The sequence below is a fragment of the Loxodonta africana genome, chromosome 9, assembly GCF_030014295.1.
Source record: "Loxodonta africana isolate mLoxAfr1 chromosome 9, mLoxAfr1.hap2, whole genome shotgun sequence".
Classification (NCBI taxonomy): Eukaryota; Metazoa; Chordata; class Mammalia; order Proboscidea; family Elephantidae; genus Loxodonta; species Loxodonta africana.
In genome coordinates this window covers 45,490,928-45,518,099 of record NC_087350.1, presented here as the reverse complement: position 1 = coordinate 45,518,099, position 27,172 = coordinate 45,490,928, and the positions used below count along the sequence as shown (strand labels likewise).

Genomic DNA, 27,172 nt, shown 5'->3' with positions numbered 1-27,172 from the left:
CTCAACAGGTTGTTCCAAGGATAAAATACAAAAATGCATATAAAAGTCCTAGCCTAGTGTCTAATAAGGGCTCAATAAATCGTACTACTGCAACCATTTCTCCTGAAACTTTGGTGTGGAGCACCCGTGACAAGCCAGGAACTTTAGGATATTTTTCCACCGAGTCAGGGTTCCTCGTGAAATCAGTCCAATCAACGGTAAGGCACCGCGTTGCAGCCACAACGTAAAACACCCACGCCTGGTGAGTCAGAGGGTCGGGGGTCCCTCCAGCCCAAGAGCACCTGCAAAACTCCGCGACGCGGAGATGAGGCCCCGGCTGCTTCTGTCAAGCCACCGTTGCTACCGCAACCACTGCAGGGTCCTCACACAGGGTGCCACTTCTTCTGGTTAACCCGGAAGTCCGCACAGGGGAGGCTAACTGACCGTTCCTGAAGTGTCCAGCTTCTGCCTCTCCGCGACTCCCGAGTTGGCATGCTCCAGGAGAGCCGATACACGCTCAGAGACTCCAGCCGGCGCGCCCCCTCCCCAGGTCCTTCCGGCGGCCGTCGCCCTTTAACCCCGGAAGTGGGCGGGAGAGGAAGGGGCTGGTGATGCTGGAACAAACATGGCTGTCCCGGCGCGAGTGGGTCCTCCGCGCTCCTGCTGTTGTCGGCTAGCCTCAGGCCTCCGTCTGCTCCCGCTGCTGGGGCTGCTGCAGCTGCTGGCCGAACCTGGCCTAGGCCGCGTTCACCACTTGGCGCTCAAGGTAAGGCCGGGCCAGGCCCCGGAGGCCGAGGCCGCTTCCCCGGGCTGAGGGCAACTTTGGCTCATTTGGGGCCTCCGGAGGATTAGATTGTTCCCTTGCCCCTGGCCTCGGCCTCTCTCTTAGAGGGGCCTGGCGGGGGCTTTGGGATGGCGGGGACTAGACGGCTCTGGGCGGTGCAGGTATCATAGAGCAGTTTAGAGATTCGAGCCGAAGGAAGGGAGTGGGCTGAACTGCGTTGTAACCCTGAAGGACTCGGGAGGCCGCTCTTGGAATCGCCTGTGGCTTCCCTAGTTCCTTGTTGACAGTAACCTGCTTTTTATCCTCTCTCTCTTCCAACTGTTATCTCTGACTTCTCTTGTCCACGTTCTTCGCTCTTCCATGTATCGGCGCCTGTCGGCTTGAAGGTACTTGGAACCTTGGCCTCAGTTTCCTGGCTTGGCTTAGAACGTTCTCCGGACTGAACAAATCGGGAATCTCAATAAGAATTTCAATTCTCGCTTAAAACACGTGACCGAATTTAAAACCAGCATTAAAAATGTGTTTTTAATTAGGGGGCAGCTTTTTCCTTCCTCGCTCCCCGTCATTTTCTGTCTAGAGAAGAGATAGATAATAGACTAGATAAATGCTGGAGTGAGAATGATCTCCAGGTCTAACAGCTATAAGTCCTCTAAGACTAAAACGTGCCTCCAGGGGGTTCAGGAAGTTAATATGTCTGTGTAGTAAAAAAATAAATCGTTATGATGGAAAGCCGTGTACATTTTTTTCATAGTATACAATTTTTTAATATATTGCAAGCCTTTTAGAAAATTTGTAAAACACATTGCTTTTATAAGCCATGAAGCATTGGTATTTTGTGAACGTGAAGTTTAAGCAATACGAAGCCTGAATTAAAAGCCCTGGTCATCGTACTTATGGGTATGACGATGGCTTTTGTTGTTTGTAAATAAAAATTAACCTGGTTAAAATGGTTCTTAACACTGGAAGAATAGGTGAGTCCTGCAGCTTTTTTTTGCTAATCTGCGGGAAACTATAGAGTGTCTCCCCAGAGAAGTGCATGTAGAAATGCGGGCTAAACGTTCCTGGATTTTCTGGGCCCCCAGGTTTATGACTTCAAGTTAAGAATTCCTGGTCTTCAAAATTTTTTCATTTTATACTTTAGGGTCCTGAATCTTAGATTAGGGGCTGAGTTCATACAGCTTATAAATTAGAGATAAAACTAGTAGTAGGACACACTAGGACCATGTCTCCTGGCTCCCAAGTGGGGCTCTTTGTACATTTCTAGAATTAAAATGCCAGGTGGCCAGCATCATTAGGTTAATGCTGTCAATATTGGCATCTATGAGAAAGTATACTAACTTTGGTGAAGCAAACTGGAATTGATGTGATTCTGGTGATTGATTTTTCCCTGTTGTGCTAAATTACTTATTTTTCTTGTTTGCAACATGCTTTATAAATTCTGTGATGCCCATTCCATAATCAATATTATAATCGCTTCTTTTCTCTAAAAATAAACATTCTAACTTCATGCCCAAGGAGATGGAAGTCATCTGAAGAGATCCTGTTATAGCAGCAGCATTATATTGTCTTGGTTGCCTTGAGACTGAGAAATGTAGGAGATTTGACTGGGTTATAGATCTAGACTGGCAATAACATGAAGAGATCACTGGGTATCAAAAATATGTATTGATCTTTTTTGTCATGGAGAATTTTGTACCAAAAAGTAGGCAGAATGGTATAACAAGTGCCCCCCGCCACTTGTCACCTAGCACCAACAACCATCAGCCAGTGCAATGCCTCATTTTCATCCATATTACTTCCATCTTACCATTATTTTTATTTTAAACTTAGAAATGAGTCCTTTTATTTTTTTAAATGCACTTAGCCCGTGCTACGTTTTTCATTATCCAGGTTTTCCCAATCTCTTCATATTCCTTCTCGTTGGATCTTTCTCTAGATTTCTTACCTTTTAAAAATAGCTTTATTGAGCTGAAATTTACATACCATAAAATTCACCCATATTAAGTATATAACTCAATGATTTTTAGTAAATGAGTTATACAGCTATCACCACAATAATAGAATATTTCCATTACCCCAGTAAGCTCCCTTGTGCTGGTTTAGTTAATCCCCATTTTCTCTCCCAGCACCAAACCAGAAACCAAATTCGTTGCCGTCCAGTCGATTCTGACTTGTAGTGACCCTATAGAAAAGAGTAGAAGTGCCCCTTAGGGTTTCCAAGGCTGTAATCTTTATGGAAGCAGACTGTCAAATCTTTCTCCTGTAGAATGACTGGTGGGTTTGAACCTCCAACCTTTCGGTTAGCAGCCAGCCACTTAACCACTGTGCCACCAGGGTCCTTTCCATGAAGGGTACAGCCTTGGGAACCCTATGGGGCACTTCACTCTGTCCTATAGGGTTGCTGTAAATCGGAATCACCTTGAAGACAGTGGGTTTGGTTTTGGGTTAATCTTTACGGAAGCTGACTGCCACAACTTTCTCCCTTAGAATGACTGATGGCTTTGAACCACCCACCGTTTGGTTAGCAGCCAAGTGCACCACCAGGGCCTCTTCTTTCCCAGCACCAGGCCACCACTGATCTATGTGTCTTTATAGATTTGCTCTTTCTGGACATAGAAATGTGCTCTTTTGCGTCTGACTTTTTTCACTTACCTTTTTGAGCTTCCTTCATGTTGTAGCATGTATCAGTATTTCATTTCACATTATTAATGGATAGTATTCCATTGTGTGGCTATACCACACTTTGTTTAGCCATTCACCAGCTGATGGATGTTTGGGTTATTTCTACTTTTTGGCTATTACAGATAATGTTGCTGTGAACGTTAACATGCAAATCACTGTGGGTAAATATGTTTTCATTTCTCTTGGCTAGATTCCTAGACGTGGAGTAGAAAGGTGGCTAGATTTTGCACATTGTTTCCTTGTGGTGTGGTTAAATATGTTCATCTATCCTTAGTGTTTTCTGTAAGTCGGTAATTGGATCTAGAGACTTGATCATGTTCAGATTTGATTATTCAAAAATCAGAAGCAAGACTGCTTCACACTTCTGTGTTCTTTCATTAGGAAGCACACAGCATCTGGTTGTCTCTGTTTTTGTCATGCTGACAGCGGTTGATGCCCAATCCATCAATTCCGACTTATAGCGACCCTATAGGACAGGGTATAACTGCCCCACAGGGTTTCCAAGGAGCAGCTGGTGGATTCGAACTGCCAACCTTTTGGTTAGCTGCTAAGCTCATAACCACTAAGACACTAGGGCTTCTTATTAGGTAAATTGACCTTTAATTATGCTGTTTGATGCAAAAATACAAGGTTGTCTTGATTAAGCTATATATTTTACTGTATAGTAGATCTTGTTATATTTCTCTAATATGGTGTGTTAGGACAAATGCAAATTGTATAAAGTGTAAACAAGTATCACATGCTCACGAAACTTTTATAGAACAGGCACATTAGGAAAGACCCTACCCTCAAGGGGTTTCAGGCCAGCAAAGAAAACAGACATGGTCCTCCATAGTCTGCGTACTGTGAATGCCCACTGTTGATGGGAAATTTTCTTGAGTTCTTTCTCTTTTTTTTTAATTGTGCCTTAGGTGAAAGGTTACAACTCAAGTTAGTTTCTCCTATAAAAATTTATACACACATTGTTACGTGATCCTAGTTGCTATCCTTATAACGTGACAGCACTTTCCTTCTTTCCACCCCGGATTTCCTGTGTCCATTCAACCAGCTCCTATCCCTTTCTACCTTCTCATCTCGCTTCTGGACAGCAACTGCCAATGTAGTTTCGTGTATCTATTTAAACTAAGAAACACACTCTTTACTCTCCTCGAGTATCATTTTATGTCTTATAGTCCAGTCTATTGTTTATCTGAAGAGTTGACTTCAGGAAGGTTTTAGTTCTAGGTTAACAGAACTAGATAGTAGACAGGGGTAACAGTTCAGGGGCCATGACCTCTGGGGTTCCTCCAGTCTCAGTCAGACCATTAAGTCTGATCTTTTTACTGGAATTTGAGTACTGCACCCCACTTTTCTCCTGCTCCGTCAGGGACTTTCTGTTGTGTTCCCTGTCAGGGCAGTCAGTGGTGGTAGCCGGTCACCATCTAGTTCTTCCAGTCTCAGGCTGATGAAGCTCTGGTTTCTGTGGCCCCATTTGTCTCTTGGACTAATATTTAATTTGTGTCTTTGGTGTTCTTTATTCTCCTTTGCTCCAGGTGGGTTGGGACCAACTGATGCATCTTAGATGGCTGCTTGCCAGCTTTCAAGGCCCCAGGCGCCACTCACCACAGTGGGATATAGAACACTTTCTTAATAACCTTTGCCATGCCAGTGGACCTAGATGTCCCCTGAAACCGTGGTCCCCAGACTCCCGCCCCTGCTGCACTGTCCCTCGAACTGTTTGTGTTCAGGAAACTTCTTAGCTTTTGGTTTAGTCCAGTTGTGCTGACTTCCCCTGTATTGTTTGTTGTCCTTCCCTTCACCTAAGATAATTCTTGTCTACTATCTTTTTTTTACTATCTAGTTAGTGGAAACCCTGGTAGCATAGTGGTTAAGAGCTATGGCTGCTAACCAAAAGGTTGACAGTTTGAATCCACCAGGCGCTCCTTGGACACCATATGGGGCAGTTATACTCTGTTCTATAGAGTTGCTATGAGTCGAAATTGACTCGACAGCAATGTTTTTTTTTTTTTTTAATAGTAAATTCGCCTCTCCCTCCCTCCACACCCTCGAACCATCAAAGAATGTTTTCTTCTGTGTTTAAATCTTTTCTTGAGTTCTTGTACTAGTGGTCTTAAATAATATTTGTTCTTTTGAGACTAATTTCACTTGGCGTAATGCCTTCCAGATCCATCCATGTTATGAGATGTTTTGCGGATTCGTTGTTGTTATCGTTGTGTAGTATTCCATTGTGTGAATATACCATAATTTGTTTATCCATTTGTTTGTGGATGGGCACCTAGGTTGTTTCCATCTTTTTGCTATTGTGAATGGTGCTGTAATGAATATGGGTGTGTATATACCTATTCGTGTGATGATTCTTATTTCTTTAGGATATATTCCAAGGGATGGGATTGATTGCTTGATCCGATGGGACTTCTATTTCTAGCTTTTTAAGGAAGCTCCAAATTGATTTCCAAAGTGGTTGTACTATTTTGTATTCCCACCAGTAGTATATAAGTGTTCCAGTCTCTCCACAGCCTCCAACGTTTATTATTTTGTATTTTTTGGATTAATGCTAGCCTTGTTGGGGTTAGATGGTATCTCACTGTAGTTTTGATTTGCATTTCTCTGATGGCTAATGATTGTGAGCATTTCCTTATGTATCTGTAGCCGCCTGAATGTCTTTAGTAAAGTGCCTATTCACATCTTTGGCCCATTTTTTAATTGGATTATGTGTCTTTTTGTGGCTGAAGTTTTGCAGTATCTTATAGATTTTAGATATTAGATCCTGATTGGATATGTCCTAGCCAAAATTTTTTTCCCAGACTGTAGGTTGTCTTTTTACTTTTTGGTGAAGTCTTTTGATGAGCATAAGTGTTTGATTTTTAGGATCTCCCAGCTATCTAGTTTTTCTTCTGGTGTTTGTGCATTGTTAGTCATGTTTTGTATTCTGTTTATGCCATGCATTAGGGCTCCTAGATTTGTTCCTATTTTTTTTTCCATGATCTTGTTCGTTCTAGATTTTGTATTTAGGCCTTTGATCCATTTCGAGTTAGTTTTTGTGCATGGTATGAGGTACGGGTCTTGTTTCATTTTTTTGCAGATGGATATCTAGTTATGCCAGTACCATTTGTTAAAGACACTGTCTTTTTCCCCTTTAATGGACTTTAGGCCTTTGTCAAATACCAGCTGCTCATAGGTGGATGAATTTATGGCTGGATTCTCAATTCTGTTCCATTGGTCTGTGTATCTGTTGTTGTACCAGTACCAGGCTGTTTTGACTACCGTGGGAGTAAAATAGGTTCTTAAATCAGGTAGCGTGAGGCCTCCCACTTTGTTCTTCTTCTTCAGTAGTGCTTTATTTAACTGAGACCTGTTCCTTTTCCACTTGAAGTTGGTGATTTGTTTCTCCATCTCTAAAAAATGTCGTTGGAATTTGGATCGGGATTGCGTTGTATCTGTAGATCTCTTTGGATAGAATTGACATTTTTGCAATTTTGAGTCTTTCTATCCATGTTTTTGAGTATTAATGACTTCTTAAATTTAAGATACGGAACATAATTTAATCTTTTCTGGATAGCGGGTGATTTTCATTAATTTATTCAATAAATATTTATTTTCTTACTCATAACTTTTAACAAGTGATAGTATTTAAATAACCATTGGTGTTATTTTTTTTTTAATAATTTTTATTGTGCTTTAGGTGAAAGTTTACAAATCAAGTCAGTCTCTCACACAAAAACCCATATACACCTTGCTACACACTCACAATTACTCTCCCCCTAATGACATAGCCTGCTTTGTCCCTCCACTCTCTCTTTTTGTGTCCATTTTGCCAGCTCCTAACCCCCTCCATGCTCTCATATCCCCTCCAGGCAGGAGATGCCAACATAGTCTCAAGTGTCCACCTGATCCAAGAAGCTCACTTCTCCCCAGCATTCCTCTCCAACCCATTGTCCAGTCCAATCCATGTCTGAAGATTTGGCTTCGGGAATGGTTCCTGTCCTGGGGCAACAGAAGGTCTGGGGGCCATGACCACTGGGGCCCTTCGAGTCTCAGTCAGACCATTAAGTCTGGTCTTTTAATGAAAATTTGCGGTCTGTATCCCACTGCTCTCCTGCTCCCTTAGGGATTCTCTGTTGTGTTCCCTGTCAGGGCAGTCATCAGTTGTAGCCTGGCACCATCTAGTTCTTCTGGTCTCAGGATGATGTAGTCTCTGGTTCATTGGCCCTTTCTGTCTCTTTGGCTCGTAATTGCCTTGTGTCCTTGGTGTTCTTCATTCTTCTTTGATCCAGGTAGATTGAGACCAATTGATACATCTTAGATGGCTGCTTGCTAGCATTTAAGACCCCAGGCGTCACTCTTCAAAGTGGGATGTAGAATGTTTTCTTAATAGATCTTATTATGCCAATTGACGTAGATGTTCTCTGAAACCATGGTCCCCAAACCCCTGCCCCTGCTACACTGGTCTTTGAAGCATTCAGTTTATTCAGGAAACTGCTTTGCTTTTGGTTTAGTCCAATTGTGCTGACCTCCCCGGTATTGCGTGTTGTCTTCCCTTCATCTAAAGTAGCTCTTATCTACTATCTAATTAGTGAATACCCCTCTCCCATCCTCCTTCCCTCCCCGCTCTCATAACCACAAAAGAATGTTTTCTTCTCAGTTTAAACCATTTCTCAAGCTCTTATAATAGTGTTCTTATACAATATTTGCCCTTTTGCAACTAATTTCACTCAGCATAATGCCTTCTAGGTTCCTCCATGTTATGAAATGTTTCACAGATTTGTCACTGTTCTTTATCGATGCGAAGTATTCCATTGTGTGAATATACCATAATTTATTTATCCATTCATCCGTTGATGGGCACCTTGTTTGCTTCCATCTTTTTGCTATTGTGAACAGTGCTGCCGTAAACATAGGTGTGTATATATCTGTTCGTGTAAAGGCTCTTATTTCTCTAGGATATATTCCGAGGAGTGGGATTGCTAGATCGTATGGTAGTTCTATTTCTAGCTTTTTAAGGAAGCGCCAAATCGATTTCCAAAGTGGTTGTACCGTTTGACATTCCCACCCGCAGTGTATAAGTGTTGTAGTCTCCCCACAGCCTCTCCAACATTTATTATTTTGTGCTTTTTGGATTAATGCCAGCCTTGTTGGAGTGAGATGAAATCTCGTTGTAGTTTTGATCTGCATTTCTCTAATAGCTAATGATCGTGAACATTTCCTCATATATCTGTTAGCTACCTGAATGTCTTCTTTAGTGGTGTCTATTCATATCTTTTGCCCATTTTTTAATTGGGTTTTTTGTCTTTTTGCAGTTGAGTTTTTGCAGTATCATGTAGATTGTAGAGATCAGGCGCTGATCAGAAATGTCATAGCTAAAAACTTTTTCCCAGTCTGTTGCTAATCTGTCTACTCTTTTGGTGAAGTCTTTGGATGAGCATAGGTGTTTGATTTTTAGGAGCTCCCAGTTATCTGGTTTTTTTCCTGTATTCTTAATAATGTTTTGTATACTGTTTATGCCATGTATTAGGGCTCTTAACATTGTCCCTATTTTTTCTTCCATGATCTTTATCATTTTAGATTTTATATTTAGGTCCTTGATCCCTTTTGAGTTAGTTTTTGTGCATGGAGTGAGGTATGGGTCTTGTTTCATTTTTTTGCAGATGGATATCCAATTATGCCAGCACATTGGTGTCATTTAATAATTATTTTCTAAGTCTTATCAATGAAATAAAAAGGAGAAGCTGAGTTTTATGTCAAAGATTGTCTGAATATAGTTTTTACATTATGGACCTTTTTGTTAAATGTACAAAATATTTTTATGACTAATTCCAGCTTTTAGGAAGCAGCTATATATGAGGCAGTAGCCTGGAAGTATCTTGCTAAAGCTTTGGGTTCTTGGATTTAATTTGGACATTTGTTAAGTTGGATGCTTATTTTCATGATAATTATCTACACCTTATTGTTCCAATAATCAAAACTTCATACCAGCAGCTTAATAAGCCCTACAGGAAAGAATGTAGCATTGGAAAAGGCAGATAATGCAATTGGAAGTTGGAATCCTTACCGCAGGTAAGTTCTGTATAACTTTTGGGCTAGTCTAATCTCTTCATTGATAGGATCTAGAGCAGTTAAGTGAAAAGGTACACTAAAGCAGAAAATCACAAAAAAGGATATGTGCCAGAAACATTTTTTACTTAAAACCTACCAATACGTATTTTTAAGCTTGCTAGATGACATGGCAGCACATGCCGTCTTCTCTCTTATTTGTTCAACAAATATTCATTAACGAAAAAACCCAACTAGTTGCTGTTGAGTTGATTTTGACTCACAAAGTGACCCTGTAGGACAGATAACTGCCCCATAGGGTTTCCAAGGTGCGGCTGGTAGATTGGAACTGTGGAACTTTTGGTTAGCAGCTGTACTTTTTTTTTTTTTTTTCTTCTTCTTTTTTTTTTATTTTTTATTGTACTTTAGACGAAGGTTTACAGAGCAAACTAGTTTTTCATTTAACAATTAATACACGTATTGTTTTGTGGCATTGGTTGCCAGCCCCACGATATGCCAACACTCTCCCCTTCTCACCCTTGGATTCTCCATTGCTAGCTTCCCTGTCCCCCTCCTGCCTCCTCATCCTTGCCCTGGGGCTGGTATGCCCATTTAGTCTCGTTTTGTTTTATGGGCCTGTCTAATCTTGGGCTGAAGGGTGAACCTCAGGAGTGACTTCATTATTGAACTATAAGGGTGTCTGGGGGCCCTACTCTCAGGGTTTTTCCATTCTCTGTCAGACCAGTAAGACTGGTCTTTTTTTGTGTGTGTGGTTTGAGTGAAAGTTTACAAATCAAGTCAGTCTCTTGTACAAAAATTTATATACTCCTCGCTGTTTACTCCTAGTTGCTCTCCCCCTAATGAGATAGCACACTTCTCTCCAACCACTATTTTCGGGTCCATTCAGGCAATTTCTGACCCAGTCTGCCTTCTCATCTCCCCTCCAGACAGGAGCTGCCCACATAGTCTCCTGTGTCTGCTTGATCCAAGAAGCTCACACTTCACCAGTTCATTTTCTGTCCCATAGTCCAGTCCAATCCCTGTCTGAAGAGTTGGCTTTGGGAATGGTTCCTGTCTTGGGCTAACAGAACATCTGGGGACCATGACCTCTGGAGTCCTTCTGGTCTCAGTCAGACCATTACGTCTGGTCTTTTTTACAAGATTTTGAGGTCTCCATCCCACTGCTCTCCTGCTCCCTCAGGGATTCTTCGTTGTGTTCCCTGTCAGGGTAGTCATTGGCTGTAGCCAGGCACCATCTAGTTCTTCTGGTCTCAGGCTGATGTAGTCTCTGGTTTATGTGGCCCTTTCGGTCTGTTGGGCTCATAATTACCTTGTGTCTTTGGTGTTCTTCTTTCTCCTTTGCTCCAGGTGGATTGAGACCAATCAATGCATCTTAGATGGCCGCATGCTAGCGTTTAAGACCTCATATGCCACTCTCCAAAGTGGTATGCAGAATGTCTTCTTAATAGATTTTATTATGCCAGTTGACCTAGATGTCCCCTGAAACCACGGCCCCCAAGCCCCTGCCCCTGCCCCTGTATGCTGGCCTTCGAAGCATTCATTCAGGAAACTTCTTTGCTTTTGGTTTAGTCCAGTTAAGTCCCGTCTCTTTTTTTTTTTTAATTAGAATTTTGTTCTGTAATTTTTTTCTAGCTCTGTCTGGGACCCCCTGTTGTGCTCCCTTTCAAAACAGTTGGTGGTGGTAGCCGGGCACCGTCTAGTTATGCTGGACTCAGTCTAGTGGAGGCTGTGGTAGTCATGGTTCATTCGTCCTTTGGTCTAATCTTTCCTTTGTGTCTTTGGTTTTCTTCATTCTCCCTTGCTCCACATGGGGTGAGACCAGTGGAGTATCTTAGATGGCCACTCACAAGCTTTTAAGACCCCAGATGCTAGTTACCAAAGTAGAATGTAGAACATTTTCTTTATAAACTATGTTATGCCAGTTGGGCTAGTTTTTCCCCGAGACCATGGTCCCCACAGGCTTCAGCCTAGTAGTTCGGTCCCTCAGGGAGTTTGGATGTTTCTATGGAGCTTCCGTTACCTTGCCTTGGACGAGTTGTGCTGACTTCCCCAGAGTTATGTAATGTCTTACCCTTCACCAAAGTTACTACATATCTATTGTCTGTTTAGTGTTTTTCGCTCCCTACCCCTCTCATCCCTGGTAACCATCAAAGGTTGTTATTTTTGTATGTAAACTTTTTCATGAGTTTTTATAGTAGTGGTTTCATACAATATTTGTCCTTTTGTGATTAACTTTTTTCGCTCAGCGTAATGCCTTCCAGATTCATTCATGTTGTGAGATGCTTCTCAGATTCATCATTGTTCTTTATTGTATAGTATTCCATTGTGTATGTGTACCATAGTATGTTTATCCATTCATCTGTTGTTGGGCATCTGAGTTGTTTTCATCTTTTTTGCTATTGTGAACAATGCTGCAGTGAACATGGGTGTGCATATGTCTATTCGTGTGATGGCTCTTATTTCTCTAGGATATACTCCTAGGAGTGGTATTGCTGGATCATATGATGTTTCTACTTGTAGCGTTTAAGGAAGCATCGTATCTTTTTCCAAAATGGTTATACCATTTTGCATTCCCACCAGCAGTGCATAAGAGTTCCAGTCTCCGCACAGCCACTTCAACATGTTATTTTCTGTTTTTCTGATTCCTGCAAGTAATGTTGGGATGAAATGGTATCTCACTGTGGTTTTGATTTGCATTTCTCTAAATGCAAATTTTTTTACTTGCATTTCCCTGAATGTAAATTCATGAGTCTGTCAGTTTGTCCTACTGTGGAGGCTCATATATTGCTGTGATGCTGAGAGCTATGAGCTGTGCCACTAGTATTCAAATACCAGGAGGGTCACACATGGTGGACAGGTTTCAGCTGAGCATCCATACTAAGGTGGACTAGGAAGAAGGACCCAGCAGCCTACTTCTGAGAAGAATTAGCCAGCGAAAACCTATGAATAGCAGCAGAACATTGTCTGATACAGTGCCAGCAGATGAGCCCCTCAGGTTGGAAGGCACTCAAAATACGACTGGGGAAGAGTTGCCTCCTCAAAGTAGAGTCAACCTTAATGGATGGAGTCAAGCTTTCGGGACCTTCATTTAATGATGTATCATGACTCAAAATGAGAAGAAACAGCTGCAAACATCCATTAATAATCAGAACGTGGAATGTACGAAGTACGAATCTAGAAAATTGGAAATCATCAAAAATGAAATGGAAGGCATAAAGATCAATATCCTACGCATTAGTGAGCTGAAATGAACTGGTATTGGTCATTCTGAATTGGACAGTCGTGTGGTCTACTGTGCTGGGAATGATGACTTGAAGGGAAATGGTGTTGCATTCATTATCAAAAAGAACATTTCAAGATCCATCCTGGAGTACAGCTTTGTCAGTGATAGGATAAGTCATACGCCTACAAGGAAGACCGGTTAATACAACTATTATTCAAATTTACACACCAACCACTAAGGCCATAAATGAAGAAGTTGAAGATTTTTACCAACTTCTGCAGTCTGAAATTGATCGAATGTGCAGTCAGGATGCACTGATATATACTGGTGATTGAAATGTGAAAGTTGGAAACAGAGAAGGATCGGTAGTTGGAAAATACAGCCTTGGTGATAGAAATGACATTGGAGATTGCATGATAGAATTTTGCAAGACCAACGACTTCTTCATTGCAAATACCTTCTTACACCAACATAAATGGCAACTGTACACATGGGCCTCACCAGATGAAATACACAGGAATCGAATCGACTACATCTGTGGAAAGAGACAATGGAAAAGTTCAATATCATCAGTCAGCATAGGGCCAGGGGCCAACTGTGGAACAGACCATCAGTTACTCATATGCAAGTTCAAATTGAAACTGAAGAAAATTAGAACAAGCCCAGGAGAGCCAAAATATGATGTTGAGTATATCCCACCTGAATTTAGAGAGCATCTCAAGAATAGATTTGATATGTTGACCACTAATGACCGAAGACCAGACAGGTTGTGGAATGACATCAAGGACATCATACATGAAGAAAGCAAGAGGTCATTAAAAAGACAGGAGAGAGAGAAAAGACCTAAATGTATGTCAGAAGAGACTCTGAAACTTGGTCTTAAACTATAAGTAGCTAAAGCAGAAGGAAAAAAATGAAGTAAAGGAGCTGAACAGAACATTTCAAAGGGCGGCTTGAGAAGACAAAGTATTATGACATGTGCAAAGACCTGGTGATGGAAAACCAAAAGGGAAGAACATGCTCTGCATTTTTCAAGCTGAAAGAACTGGAGAAAGAATTCAAGCCTCAAGTTGCAATACTGAAGGATTGTACGGAGAAAATATTAGACGAGGCAGGAAGCATCAAAAGAAGATGAAAGGAATACATGGAGTCACTATACCAAAAAAGAAATGATCAATGTTCAGCCATTTCAGGAGGTAGCATATGATCAGGAACTGATGGTTCTAAAGGAAGAAGTCCAGGCTGCACTGAGGACATTGGCGAAGTACAAGGCTCCGGGAATTGACGGAATACCAATTGAGATGTTTCAACACCTGGATGTGGCGCAGGAAGTGCTCACTCGTCTATGTGAAGAAATCTGGAATACAGCTACCTGCCAGCTGACTGGAAGAGATCCATATTTATGCCTATTCCCAAGAAAGGTTTTCCATCCGAATGTGGAAATTATCAAACAATATCATTAATATCACATGAAAGTAAAATTTTGCTGAAGATCTTTAAAAGCAGCTGCAGCAGTATATTAACAGGGAATTGCCAGAAATTCAAGCCAGACTTAGAAGAGGACATGGAACCAGGGATATCATTGCTGATGTCAGATAGATCCTAGCTAAAAGCAGAGAATACCAGAAAGATGTTTACCTGCGTTTTATTGACTATGCTAAGGCATTTGACTGTGTGGATCGTGCCAAATTATGGATTAACATTGCGGAGAATGAGAATTCCAGAATGCTTAATTGTGCTTATGAGGAATCTGTGCATGGATCAAGAGGCATACATTCAAACAGAACAAGGGAATACTGCATGGTTTAAGTCAGGAAAGGTGGTTGTCAGGGTTGTATCCTTTCCTATACCTATTCAGTCTGTATGCTGAGCAAATAATCCGAGAAGCTGAACTATATGAAGAAGAACAAGGCATCAGGTTTGGAGGAAGACTCATTAACAACCTGCAATATGCAGATGACACAACCTTTCTTGCCGAAAGTGAAGAGAACTTGAAGCACTTACTGATGAAGATCAGAGACTGCAGCCTTCACTATGGATTACACCTCGACATAAAGAAAACAAAAATCTTCACAACAGGACCAATAAGCAACGTAATGATAAACAGAGAGGAGATTGAGGCTGTCAAAGATTTTGTTTTACTTGGATCTGTCATCAACACCCATGGAAGCAGCAGTCAAGAAATCAAACGCCACGTTGCATTGGGCAAATCTGCTGCAAAAGACCTGTTTAAAGTGTTAAAAAGCAAAGATATCACCTTGAGGACTAAGGTGTCCCCGATTCAAGCCATGGTGTTTTCAGTTGCCTCATATGCCTGTGAAAGCTGGACAATGAATAAGGAAGACTGAGGAAGAACTGACACCTTTGAATTGTGGTGTTGCAGGAGAATATTGAATATACCATGGACTGCCAAAAGAACGAACAAAACCTGTCTGGGAAGAAGTACAGACAGAATGCTCCTTAGAAGCAAGGATGATGAGAGTATGACTCACATACTTTGGACATGTTATCAGGAGGGATCGGTCCCTGGAGAAGGACATTGTGCTTGATAAGGTAGAAGGTCAGAGAAAAAGAGGAGGACCCTCAATGAGGCGGACTGACACACTGGCTGCAACAGTGGGTTCAAGCATAGCAACAATTGTGAGGATGGCGTAGAACCGGACCAAGCAGTGTTTCATTCTGTTGTGCATAGGGTCACTATGAGTCGGAACTGATTCAACGGCACCTAAAAACAACAACTGCTGGTGATCTGAGCATTTACTCATGTGTTTGTTAGTCACTTGAATGTCTTCTTTGGTGAAGTGTCTGTTCATATCCTTTGCCCATTTTTTAAATGGATTATTTGTCTTTTTGTTCTAGAGGTGTTGGATTTTCCTGTAGATTTTACGGATTAGACCTTTGTCAGATTTCTCATAGCAAGAATTTGTTTCCCAGTCTGTAGGTTCTCTTTTTATTCTTTTGGTGAAGTCTTTTGATGAGCATAAGTGTTTAATTTTTATAAGATCCCAGTTATCTAGCTTATCTTCTGGTATTTGTGTATCATTAGTTATGGTTTGTATCCTGTTAATGCCGTGTATTAGGGCGTCTAGTGTTGACCCTATTTTTTCTTCTGTGATCTTTATAGTTTTTGGTTTTATATTTAGGTCTTTGATCCATTTTGAATTAGTTTTTGTGTATGATGTGAGGTATGGGTCTTGTTTCATTTTTTTGCAAATGGACATCAGTTTTGCCAGCACCATTTGTTAAAAAGAGTTCTTTTCCACATTTGATGGATTTTGGGCCTTTGTGGAAGACCAGGTGCCTGGAGGTGGATGGATTTACATCCGTGTTCTCAGTTCTGTTCCATTTGTGAGTGTGTCGTCGTACTAGTAACAGGCTGTTTTGACTACCATAGCTCTGTTTGGTTCTGAGGCCAGGTAGTGCAAGCCCTCCTACTTTATTCTTCTTCAGTAGCACTTTACTTATCTGGGGCCTCTTCCCTTTCCATATAAAGTTAGTAATTTTTCCATCTCTTTAAAAAATGCTGTTGGTATTTGGATTGGGATTGCATTGTATTTATAGATTGCTTTGGGTAGAATTGACATATTCACAATGTTAAGTCTACCTATTCATGAGCATGGTGTGTTTTTCCATTTGTGTAGGCCTCTTTTTGTTTCTTGCAGTAGTGTTTTGTAGTTTTCTTTGTATAAGTCATTTCACATCCCTGGTTAGATTTGTTCCTAAGGATTTTATTTTTTTAGGGACTATTGTAAATGATATTGTTTTTCTTTTCCTAGTTCTTTTTATTGATATATAAGATTTTTGTGTGTTTATCTTGTATCCTGCAACTCTACTGAATCTTTCTATTAGTTCCAGTAGTTTTCTTGTGGAGTCTTTTGGGTTCTCTGTATATAGTATCATATCATCTGCACACAGGGACAGCTTTGCTTCTTCCTGACCTGTTTGGATATCCTTTAATTCTTTTTCTTGCCTGATTGTTTTAGCTAGGACTTCCAGCACAATGTTAAATAGGAGTGGTGATAAAGGGCATCCTTGTCTCGTTCCTGTTCTCGAGGGGAATGTTTTCAGCCTTTTTCTATTACGAGTGATTTTGGCTGTTGGTTTTGTATAGATGCCCTTTATTATGTTGAGAAATTTTCTTCTATACCTATTTATTGAGAGTTTTTATCAGGAATGGGTGTTGGACTTTGTCAAATAAGTTTTCTGCGTCAATTTAGATGATCATGTGATTCTTTTTTATTTTAGTTGATTGGTTTTCTAATGTTGAACCATCTTTGCATAAACCAAAAAAAAAAAAAAAAAACCAAACCCAGTACCGTCAAATCGATTCCGACTCATAACGACCCTATAGGACAGAGCAGAACTGCCCCATAGAGTTTCCAAGGAGCACCTGGTGGATTTGAAGTGCCGACCCTTTAGTTAGCAGCCGTAGCACTTAACCACTACGCCACCAGGGATTCCCATCTTTGCATACCTGGTATGAATCCAGTTGGCCATGGTATATTGTTTTTGTGATATGATGCTGAATTCTATTGGCTAGAATTTTGTTGAGAATTTTGTCTATATTTCTTGAGAGATAATGGTCTGTAATTTTCTATTTGGGGGTTTCTTTGCTTGGATTTGATATCAGGGTTATGCTGGCTTCATAGAGTGAATTTGGAAGTATCACTTCCTATTCTGTGTTCTGAAACAGTTTGAGTACTGGTGTAAGCTCTTCTCTGAATGTTTGCTGGAATTTTCCAATGAAGTCATGTGGGCCAGGGCTTTTTTTTTTTTTTTTTTAACGTTGTTATGGGTCTGTTCAGGTTTTCAACTTTAGTTTGTGTTAGTTTGGGTAGGTAATGTGTTTCTAGAAATTTGTCCATTTCCTCTAGGTTTTCAAATTTGTTGGAGTTTAGTTTTTCATAATACTGTGTTTTATGATCCTTTTTATTTCCGCTGGGTCTGTTGTAATACTCCCCCCACCCCCCACTCCCCATTTCATTTGTTACGTGGGTTGTTTTCATTCTCTCCTGTTTTCCTTTTGTCAGTTTGACCAGGGGTTTGTCGATTTTGTTGATCATTTTAGAGACCAACTTTTGGTTTTGTTGGTTCTTGACATTGTTTTTCTATTCTCTGTTTATTTCTGCTCTGATATTTATTATTTCCTTTCTTCTGCTGGCTGTTGGGCTTCTTTTGCTAGTCTCTTTCTGTTTGTTCAACTTGTATAGCTAATGTTTTTATTTTGTCCCTTTATTCTTTTTCAGTATGCGCATCTGTTGCTATAAATTGACCTCTGAGCGCTGCCATTGCTGTGTCCTAAAGGTTTTGATATGGTGTATTTTCTTTTTTGTTTGATTCTAGGAGTTCTTTTATTCCATCTTTGGTTTCTTCTATTACCCAGTGGTATTTAAGCAGGGTATTATTCAGTTTCCACGTATTGGAGTTTTCTCCTTGTTCTTCCTGTTATTAATTTCTATTTTGAAGGCATTGTGATCAGAGAAAAGACTTTGTATTATCTCAGTGTTTTGGATTTTGTTGAGGGTTGCTTTGTGGCCTAATATGTGGCCTATTCTGGAGAATGTTCCAAGTGCACTGGAAAAGAATGTGTACTTTGCTTCTGTTGGGTGGGGTGTTCCATGTATGTCTTTGAGGTCAAGTTGGTTGATTGTGGCCTTTAGATCTTCTGTATACAGCTATAGCTCTTAACTACTGTGCCACCAGGGCTGCTAAGGAGCCCTGGAATAGAGTGGTTAAGCCCTTGGCTGCTGATCAAAAGGTCGGTGGTTTGAACCAACCATCTCCTCTGTAGGAGAAAGATGTGGCAGTCCACTTCTGTAAAGATTTACGGCCTTGGAAATCCTATGGGAACAGTTCTACTCTGTCCTATAGGGTTACTATGAGCTGGAATTGACTCTACAGGCATCAGGTTTTAAATACTCATTAGGTATCTGCTATTGCTGTATAGGCACTGTTCTAGACGTGGGCTGTGGCAGCAAACAGAACCAAGCCCTAATCTACATGGAGCTTTAATTCTAGTGATAATGAACAACAAACTATTGAACACATGAATGCATAAAATAATTTCAGGTTGATATTAGTTGATAAAAAGGAAGTAAAACAGTATTGAGATAAAGGGTAATGGTGTTGGACACTGTGGGATAAAGGGTTTAACTTTACCCAAAGAATTTGGTCTTTGTCCTTGATTCCTGAGACATCATCTCTAAAACCTTAGTATTTTCCCATTGATTCAAGCGTCTTTGATCAGGCCTCCAGTCTACACCAGAGGGTTTATGCCAATGAGGTGCCTCTTGGTTGGGGGCTGGCCAGGTCAGCTGATATCAGCTTGACCTCAGAGGAGGGAGGCATGATTCAATCAATCAGGATTACATAATGAGGTCCCAGTGAAGGCTCTGGACATGGAAGCTCCATGGGCTTTCTGGTTGGTGATAGACATGAGAACATATAGGAGTGTAGCACATTCCTTCTTGGGATATAGAAACTCTGAGTTGGGAAGCCTCCCAGGCCTATCCCTGTTTACCTTATTTGTATCCTTTTTGCTATCGTAAAACTGTAATTGTGATGATAATGCTTTTCTGAGTTCTTTAAGTTTTTCTAGTGAATTACTGGACTCAAGGGAGTAGTAGGAGCCAGCAGGTTAGAAGCAAGGGGACCCCAGAGCTTATGGCTGGTATCCTGAGAGGGTAGCCCCCAAATTTGTAGCCAGCAGGTCAGAAGTGAGGGTGGCCTGTGGACCCCTAAGCTGGCGTCTGAAGTCTTGGATAGACTTGGCAGTCTAGTGGAGTATGCCCTTTAACTTGTAAATGTGGGCCTAGCTCCAGGTGGTTAGGATCAGAGGAAGAAGTGCTGTACAGGCAGTTGAATTGGAACTGAATTGATTTGAATTGGAATTGAACTCCTTCAATCTAGTTAGTTTCAGAGAAGTGGAATAGATTTTCCTTACAGAGGCTACTCTAGATGAGTTGTCTGGGGAAAGCCTATCTGAAAAGAAGACATTTGAGCAGAGACTTAAAGAATGAGCCAGGCATTTAAAGATCTAGGGAAGAGTGTTATAGGCAGAGGAAACAGGAAGTGCAAAGGCCCTGAGCAGGAACAGCCTTCATTTTAATTTGTTTATGGAATCAAAGGGAGGCCAGTATGGCTAGAACAGTGTTTCAGGGGAGTGTCAGGTAGGAGTTGATGGGTGGATTTTATTTTGATTGATGAGAAACTTGCCCTGGTCTTAGGCTTAATGGAACAGTTTCCTGAAGAAGTGACATTAAAGGTGAGACCTGAAGAATGAATAATAAGCCAGGGTAAGCTGGGGTTAGAGTGTGTGAGAAAAAGCACAATTGCATGTGCTACTCCCATCCCCTCAGCTCTGTTACCTGTAAAACAGGGATAATAAATAGTAGCTTTCTTACAGGGTTGTTGTGAGGATTAGTCATAATTTACATAACACAGTAGCACTGAGCACTAGGATGAACTAAGTAGTAGTTCATTCATTCAGTATTTATTGAATGCCTACTGTACACCAGGCACTGGAGATACAAATATGAGAAAGACCCTTAAACAAGTATGGTGGCTGTGATAACAGTCGTGCCTAGGGACTGTGGGAGCACAGAGAAAGAGTTCCAGACTCTATAGAGGGTTAAGTCAAGGAAGATTTGCTATAGGAGCTAACATCTGAGCTGAGCTTTAAGAAAATTTACATGTTAGGAAAAGGAATTAGCCAAAAGAAGCATATGGAAAGGGCAGGATATTCCAGTCAAAGGGTGCAGCCTCATGAGCATGGTGGCAAGAAATGGTTGACTGTGGTGTTGGTGTATAAAGAATGAAGCACAGAGCAGAGGAAATGTGTTAGAGGTAGGCCTTGATAAGGTGTGGAAGCATTGTATCCCTGTCATTGCTATGAGGGGGCCACTGAAGTGGTTTTAGGCTGGGGGCGATAGAGTAAGATTTCTATTTTAGGTGGATAGATTTCTCTGGGAGCTGGATTGGAGGAGGGTAGTAAAACTGGAAGCAAAGGACCAGCCAGATTACAGGCATAATCTAGGTAATCTAGATGCAAGGTTTGGGCTTAAAGTAGGGCAGTGGTGGGAGGGAGTGAGAGAAGAGGGGACAGATTGACCAGCTGTTTAGAAGGTGAATGATGGGAGGATGTGGGGGTTGAGTTAGGAAGTGACGTCTAAGTTGCTAGCAGAGCTTACGGCGGTAGATGTTGTGCCACCACCCCACAGAGACTGTAGGAAGACAGGAATAGGAGGAAGATGAGATATTACTGTTAATGTGATTTAATAGCTGGAAAGGGAACAACAGCAAGACGTGTATTTATCCTCAGATTGTAAACCTATGTTTCCACCTCCCACTCACATTCCTGGTGGAAGGATTAAGTTGGGGGATATGATTATCTAACTGGCATGCTTTGCAGGATATGAAGGGCAGTTCCTCTGTAATCACCCATTATAATAGCTGAATTCTTCCTTTTCCTCATATTAAACAAGCAGTATGAGGCATTGTAGTTGGGTTTGAGCACATGCTGCTCTTTAATTAATTCGTATGGCCAAAGGGCAGCAGTTCCATTTTGTTAGAACTTGGATGATGTTAACATACAGATTGATCTAGGTTGCTCTTCCTTTTTTCCTATCTGTCTTTTTGCACTAAAGTGGAATAGTCCATAGTACTTTGAAGATTATTTTAACACCAATTCCTGGCCACATTTGAACTAGAAAGACTCCTGACTTCAGTATACACTTTAAATAATCTCTTATACAGGCATTTTAGGGTTTCCATCTCTTTTAACTGGGAATATTTAACTGTCTTCTCTTTGATGCCTTCGTGTGCGTTTGTATGTGTAAATACATATATATATCTGTATATATATAAACAAGGAAACCCTGGTGGCCTAGTGGCTAAGTGCTACAGCTGCTAACCAAAGGGTCGGCAGTTCAAATGCGCCAGGCGCTCCTTGGAAACTCTACAGGGCAGTTCTACTCCGTCCTATAGTGTCGCTGTGAGTCGGAATCGACTCGACGGCACTGGGTATATGTAAACAAGTAACACCCTTTTTGTTTCTTTGGTGGCTACTGTTTGGTGGCATGTATGCCAGTTTGCTTTCTTCTGAGAATAAAGCCAGTTGCTGTAGAGTCAGTTTCTGACTCGTGGCAACCCATGTGTGTCAGTGTAGAGCTGTGCTCTCATAGGGTTTTCAGTGGCTGATTTTTGGAGGTAGATTGTCAGGCCTTTCTTCTGAGGTACCTTTGGGTAGACTGGAAACCTCCAGCCTTTTGGTTAGCAGCCGGGAGCATTGACTGTTTGCTCCACCACTAGTGTAGAATAATCAAATATTTGATTGCTGAGGTTTCATGGTAAAAAACAGCCCTGGAGAATCCTAGCAATTGTTTTGTCTCACCCTACCCCCATCCCCATTTTTATTACCCCCAGACTGCTGCTGTTATAATTTTTTTGGCTTGTTTTTTTTTTTCCCAGTGTAATTTCATATGTGATTTTTTTTTTTTTAAGTGTTAGACAAAAGTTGGGATCAAGAAATACTGTCTTTTCCTTCATCTCTTTAGTTGAAGAGTGATAAATATGGGATATAGGCCAGGTACTTAGGCCCAAGAACACTTCAATGCAGATGTTTAAAAGGGTGAGTATACAACAGCGTAGTTTCAAAGCTCAACCTTCATAGCAACATGTTATTGCTTTGTTTTTGAGTAAATAACTTTTGGAGACCATCTTTAGCAATTTGGTGATGTTCATAAGTAAGTGAGCCCAAACCCGTTTTGTATAGTCTAGAATCACTGCCAGTAGGTCAGAATCTGCGAGATCACACAGACCGTAAGTGGTGGATGCTTCTTAAACCAGTTGCTGCAGCCCCGCATTCACAGCCTGCTTTGTGGATTCCCAGTAGGGACAGAGACATCTGTCCATCCTCTCAAAAATAGTATCTAAAAAGGTGGGGAAATTAAAAGAGGATCTTCTGTACCGTTGTTTCGCCCCATCTCAGGCCCGTTGGTTCTCGACTGGTCCATCTTGGTAAACCTCAAGCCCTTCCTAGGCATGTCTCCAAAACTGTGATCCATATGTGAAATCAATATTTGCTGCACCTGAGTGTACTTCTAAGTTAACAATGTCTGTCCAGTATACTGAGCTGACCATCTTGACGAGGGTGGTGTAGAAAAAGTACGGTGTGCAGTTTGCTGTTGCAGTAGTCCGAGGTCGAGCTCATCTTTTCCTTGTGAGCATGGAAAAGAGCTCAATCAAGACAGCCAGCTGTTATCCCAAGGCAACTCAGAGCTGAAGGGCAGTGACAGGAAGACAACTAGGGGGATGAGAGGGAGGTGATGTTGAGGTAGATATTATTGACACATTTAGTCTTGTTTTGAATCTTTCAACCCTATTAAGCATGCTGCCAAAATTTCTAGTATCTGAGACTGTGCTGTCTGTACAAAAAAGGTTGAAACCACTGGTCCAGTGATAACTGTTCTGGGCTTATTTGAAAAAAAAATTAAGTGTCCTCTAGTATCCAAATTTTAAGCAGTGCTAAGAGCTACTTGTTTTGCATTCTTTTTTAGCTTTTGATGGTTTTTCTCTCTCTTCTCATTTGCTTAGCTGTTGGGTTTTTGTTTCATGTGTGAACTTGACCCCATTCTTTGCTAATTGCTGTCTGTATATACAGTGAGCCAAGAATTTGAATATTAAGAATTAGGCAGTCAATAAATGATAGGGTGGCTGTTTTTCTCTGTTTGTAGAAAAACTGAATGTGGCTGCCTGAACACACTTTTTGCTTAGTTTTCAGATCAAGTATTTGTCTTCCTCAGAGGCCAGGTAGGTACTGTAAGTGAGTGGCTCAGTGAGGAAGCAGACAGTGGCCAGCTGGCAAACACACGCCCCTCATGCAGGTGGCCATCACTGCCCCTCCTGTGAGCCGTTGCTGTCTATTGGAATGTGACCTTGCTGTGCTGGATCTTGTAGTTCTTTTTTTTTCTTTGAAGAGAAGCTAGAAATTAGATATTTATGTGAAATTAGGTGGAAGCTCATTCAGATTAAAACAAAACACTCTGTTGGCCAAATACAGTACATTTATGGACCTGTATAACCTGTGTTACTGTATTTATTTTCTAAAGTTCAGTTTATTAAAAAAAAATTGAAGTATCATCACTCTACTAGCCTTATACCTGCAAGCAATTTACTGTGAAATTGTTTGGGAAGTTAAAGCAAAAACATTTCTTAAGTTCTGGTATTTAGTTTAAAAAGCACATATCAGAATTGTCAGTACAAAGCAGCTGTTTTTAAAATAAAAGAAAATATACTAAAATGTGAATAGTAGTTGTCATTAAGTGGTACGTTTGTGGGAAACTTTTTCTTATACATTTTTGTCTCCAGATCACCTTTCTTCTGAACTCTGGACAAGTGGATCCAACTGCCTACATCTCATTTCCATTTACTAGATATCTCATAAGCACCTCTTTATATTGGAAACCAACTTGTCCTTCCACTCTCTTCACCCTCAGCCTATTTACTTGTCATCTAGACCACCAGCTACGTATTTTCTCAAGCCGGAAACCTGATAATTATTCTTATTTTCTCATCACCAAGTTCCATAGATGCCGTATTCTAAATAGATGTCCAATCCATTTGTTGCTTTCTCTCACCACTGTTACTCTTTGGCCCAAGCCATACTTACATGTCCTGTACCAGTGTAGCCTCCTCATAACTAGTATCCTAGCAATACTCTGATTCCTATTTTGTTTGTAGTTGGAGTGATTTTCCTAAAGGCCAAATCCAGTCATGTCACCCCACTTTTAAAATTCATCAGTAGCTCTGTCTTCCCCTTGGGAAAAAGCTCAAAATCTGTAATAAGGCCACAGATCTTTTGGTGTCAGCCTCCTCTCTAGCCTCGGTGCCCTTCCTTTCTTCATTTTCATAGCTCATAAATGTGCAGCTTGATGAGTTGCTTTTTTTTCATTGTATTTTAGATGAAGGTTTACAGAACAAACTAGTTTCTCATTAAACAGTAAGGATATTGTTTTATGACATTGGTTAACAACCCCTTGATGAGTTTTTTTGTTTGCTTTTTGCAGCTGAACACACCCATGTACCCAGCACCCAAGTCAAAAAGTAGGACATGACTTGCACTTCTGAAAGCCCCCGGGACTCACTTCCGTTTATCTGAAGTCCTGAAATAGCCAACACAAATCTAAACAAGAAGGAGGAGAAGAGAGATCTTGGTTACTGGAATATCATATTATAAAGCTATATGGTACTAGAGTGGGAATTGACAGGATCAAGGGGACTGAATAGAAAGCCCAAATAGAGACTCATGGCTTAATGAAAACTTGATATGCAATAGAGTCAGCATCAAAGAACAGTGGCGGTTAGGACAGAGTGCTCTGAAATATCCTTAGGACAACTGGCTTTCCATTTGGGGGAGGGGGGAGGAGAATGAAATAGATGCGTTCCTCACCCTATACACAAAAATATATTCCAGGTACATTGTTGTTGTGCTGTTGAGTCAGTTCTGATTCATAGCAACCCTGTGTAGAACAGGTCAAAACACTCCCCATGCCTGTACAGTCTTACAGTGGTTGCTATGTTTGAGCCCATTGTTGGAGCCACTGTGTCAGCCCATCTCATTGAGGGTCTTCCTCTTTTTTGATGACCCTCTACTTTTCCAAGCGTGATGACCTTCTCCAGGTACTGGTCCCTCCTGATAACATGTCCAAAGTATGTGAGATGAAGTCTTGCCATCCTCGCTTCTAAGGAGCATTCTGGCAGGTTAGGCGGCTGGCTGCTGGCTCACAGGCTGCAGAAGCTGATGAATCCCAAGACCGGCAGGTAAGATGGTAGGCCGCTGGCTCAAGTCCTAAGAACTGGAGGTCAGATAATGATGAGCCAGATGCAGGATCAAGAGGAAGCAAGTGAGTGTTGCCAAAACGTCTGTGTGTGTGTGTGTGTGTGTGTGTATATATATATATATATATATATATATATATATATGATGCAGGCTACACCCCCGAGGAAACTGCTCTTACAACTGATTGGCGGATCACATCAGATTCACATCATGGAGGGTGACTGCATCATTATATAATTGCCAGACCACATCACTACCTGACTGCCAAACTACATCATTACATAACTGCCAAACCACTGAGAATCATGGCCCAGTCAAGTTGACATACAACCTTAACCATCACAAATATATATAACATAAAATTTACCATTTTAGCTGTTTTTAAATTACAGTTCAGTGACAGGCACATTCATAGTTTATGTAATCATCACCACAAAAAGAGAAGGATATCTTTAAAAAGACATTTAAAAACCCCATGCTATCAGAAATGATGATTGATAAGGTTTTTCTCCTTCAAAATTTAGACTTATATGACAAAAGATATCATAGAATAAAAGAAAAAACAAAAAAACTCTAGGCTTGGAGAGGATATGTGAACAGAAAAAAATCAAAGAGCCACAGCCAGAATATATTTTAAAAAAGCTTCTACAAGTAATAATAATCCAATGGAAAAATGGGCATGGGATATAAAAGAGACATTTCACAGAACTGAAACTCAGATGGCTAATAAACATAGATGAGGTACTGAACCTTACAAAGTATTCAGAACCAAAACCCATTGCTATTGAGTCGATTTCAACTCATAGCAAACCTGTAGGACAGAGTAGAACCTGCCCTGTAGGGTTTCCAGGGTGCGGCTGGTGGATTCAAACTCCTGGCCTTTTTGTTCAGCTGCCAATCTCTTAACTGCTATGCCATCAGGGCTCCTACATAGAGTCAGCATCAGCATTGATACACCCCAAGATTTGGCAAAATGAAAAGTCTGACAACATCAAAGTTGGATGAGGAGGTGAAGAATGGGAACTCTGAGGTACTTCAGAGATTAATTTGGTAAATTCTAGCAAAATTGAAAATACACACACTGTATGACCCAGGATTTTCACATCTAGTTATCCACATACATGTGTATAAGAAGATACGTATGGGAATGGTCATAGCTGCATTGCTATAACAAAAAATTTGGAAATAACTAATACGCTCGGATGGGGAAATGGGTAATTGTGATGTACATGTACATAAAATGACAACTAGAGCATTTAATGTATCAACACTGAGTCCTCAAAGAATACAGTGTTGACTGAAAATGTAAGTTGCAGAAATATGCATGTTATGACACGCTTTATCCAAATTTTAAAAGGCAAGGATGATACTATATGATGTTTATGGATATGCCCTGGTGGGACAGGGGTTAAAGCGCTCGACTGCTAACCAAAAGGTCTGCAGTTTGAACCCACCAGCCGCTCTGTGGGAGAGAGGTGGCAGTCTGCTCCCATACAAGATTTATGGCTTTGGAAACCCTTGGGGGCAGTTCTACTCTGTCCTATAGGGTTGGTATGAGTCGGAATCAACAGCAATGGGTTTTTTGGTTTATAGGTAGTAAAACTATTTTTAAAAA

General features: G+C 41.0%; 1 protein-coding gene across 5 annotated transcripts in view; it reads left to right on the top strand.

Annotated features, from left to right (window-relative positions):
• The first annotated feature begins 412 nt into the window (after positions 1-412).
• The window catches only part of GPR107 (G protein-coupled receptor 107), a 117,991-nt gene continuing 91,231 nt past the window's right edge, over positions 413-27,172 (top strand). For 2 of the 5 annotated variants that reach the window (XR_002784998.2, XM_023544838.2), the window contains exon 1: positions 413-745. Coding sequence is in view for 3 of the 5 variants with exons in the window: in XM_023544838.2 (XP_023400606.1) it covers positions 605-745 (141 nt within the window). In the remaining 2 variants the exon portion in view is untranslated. The remainder of the gene's footprint in view (positions 746-27,172) is intronic. The other 3 variants (XM_010587561.3, XM_003407418.4, XM_064291329.1) reach the window with 3 other exon arrangements.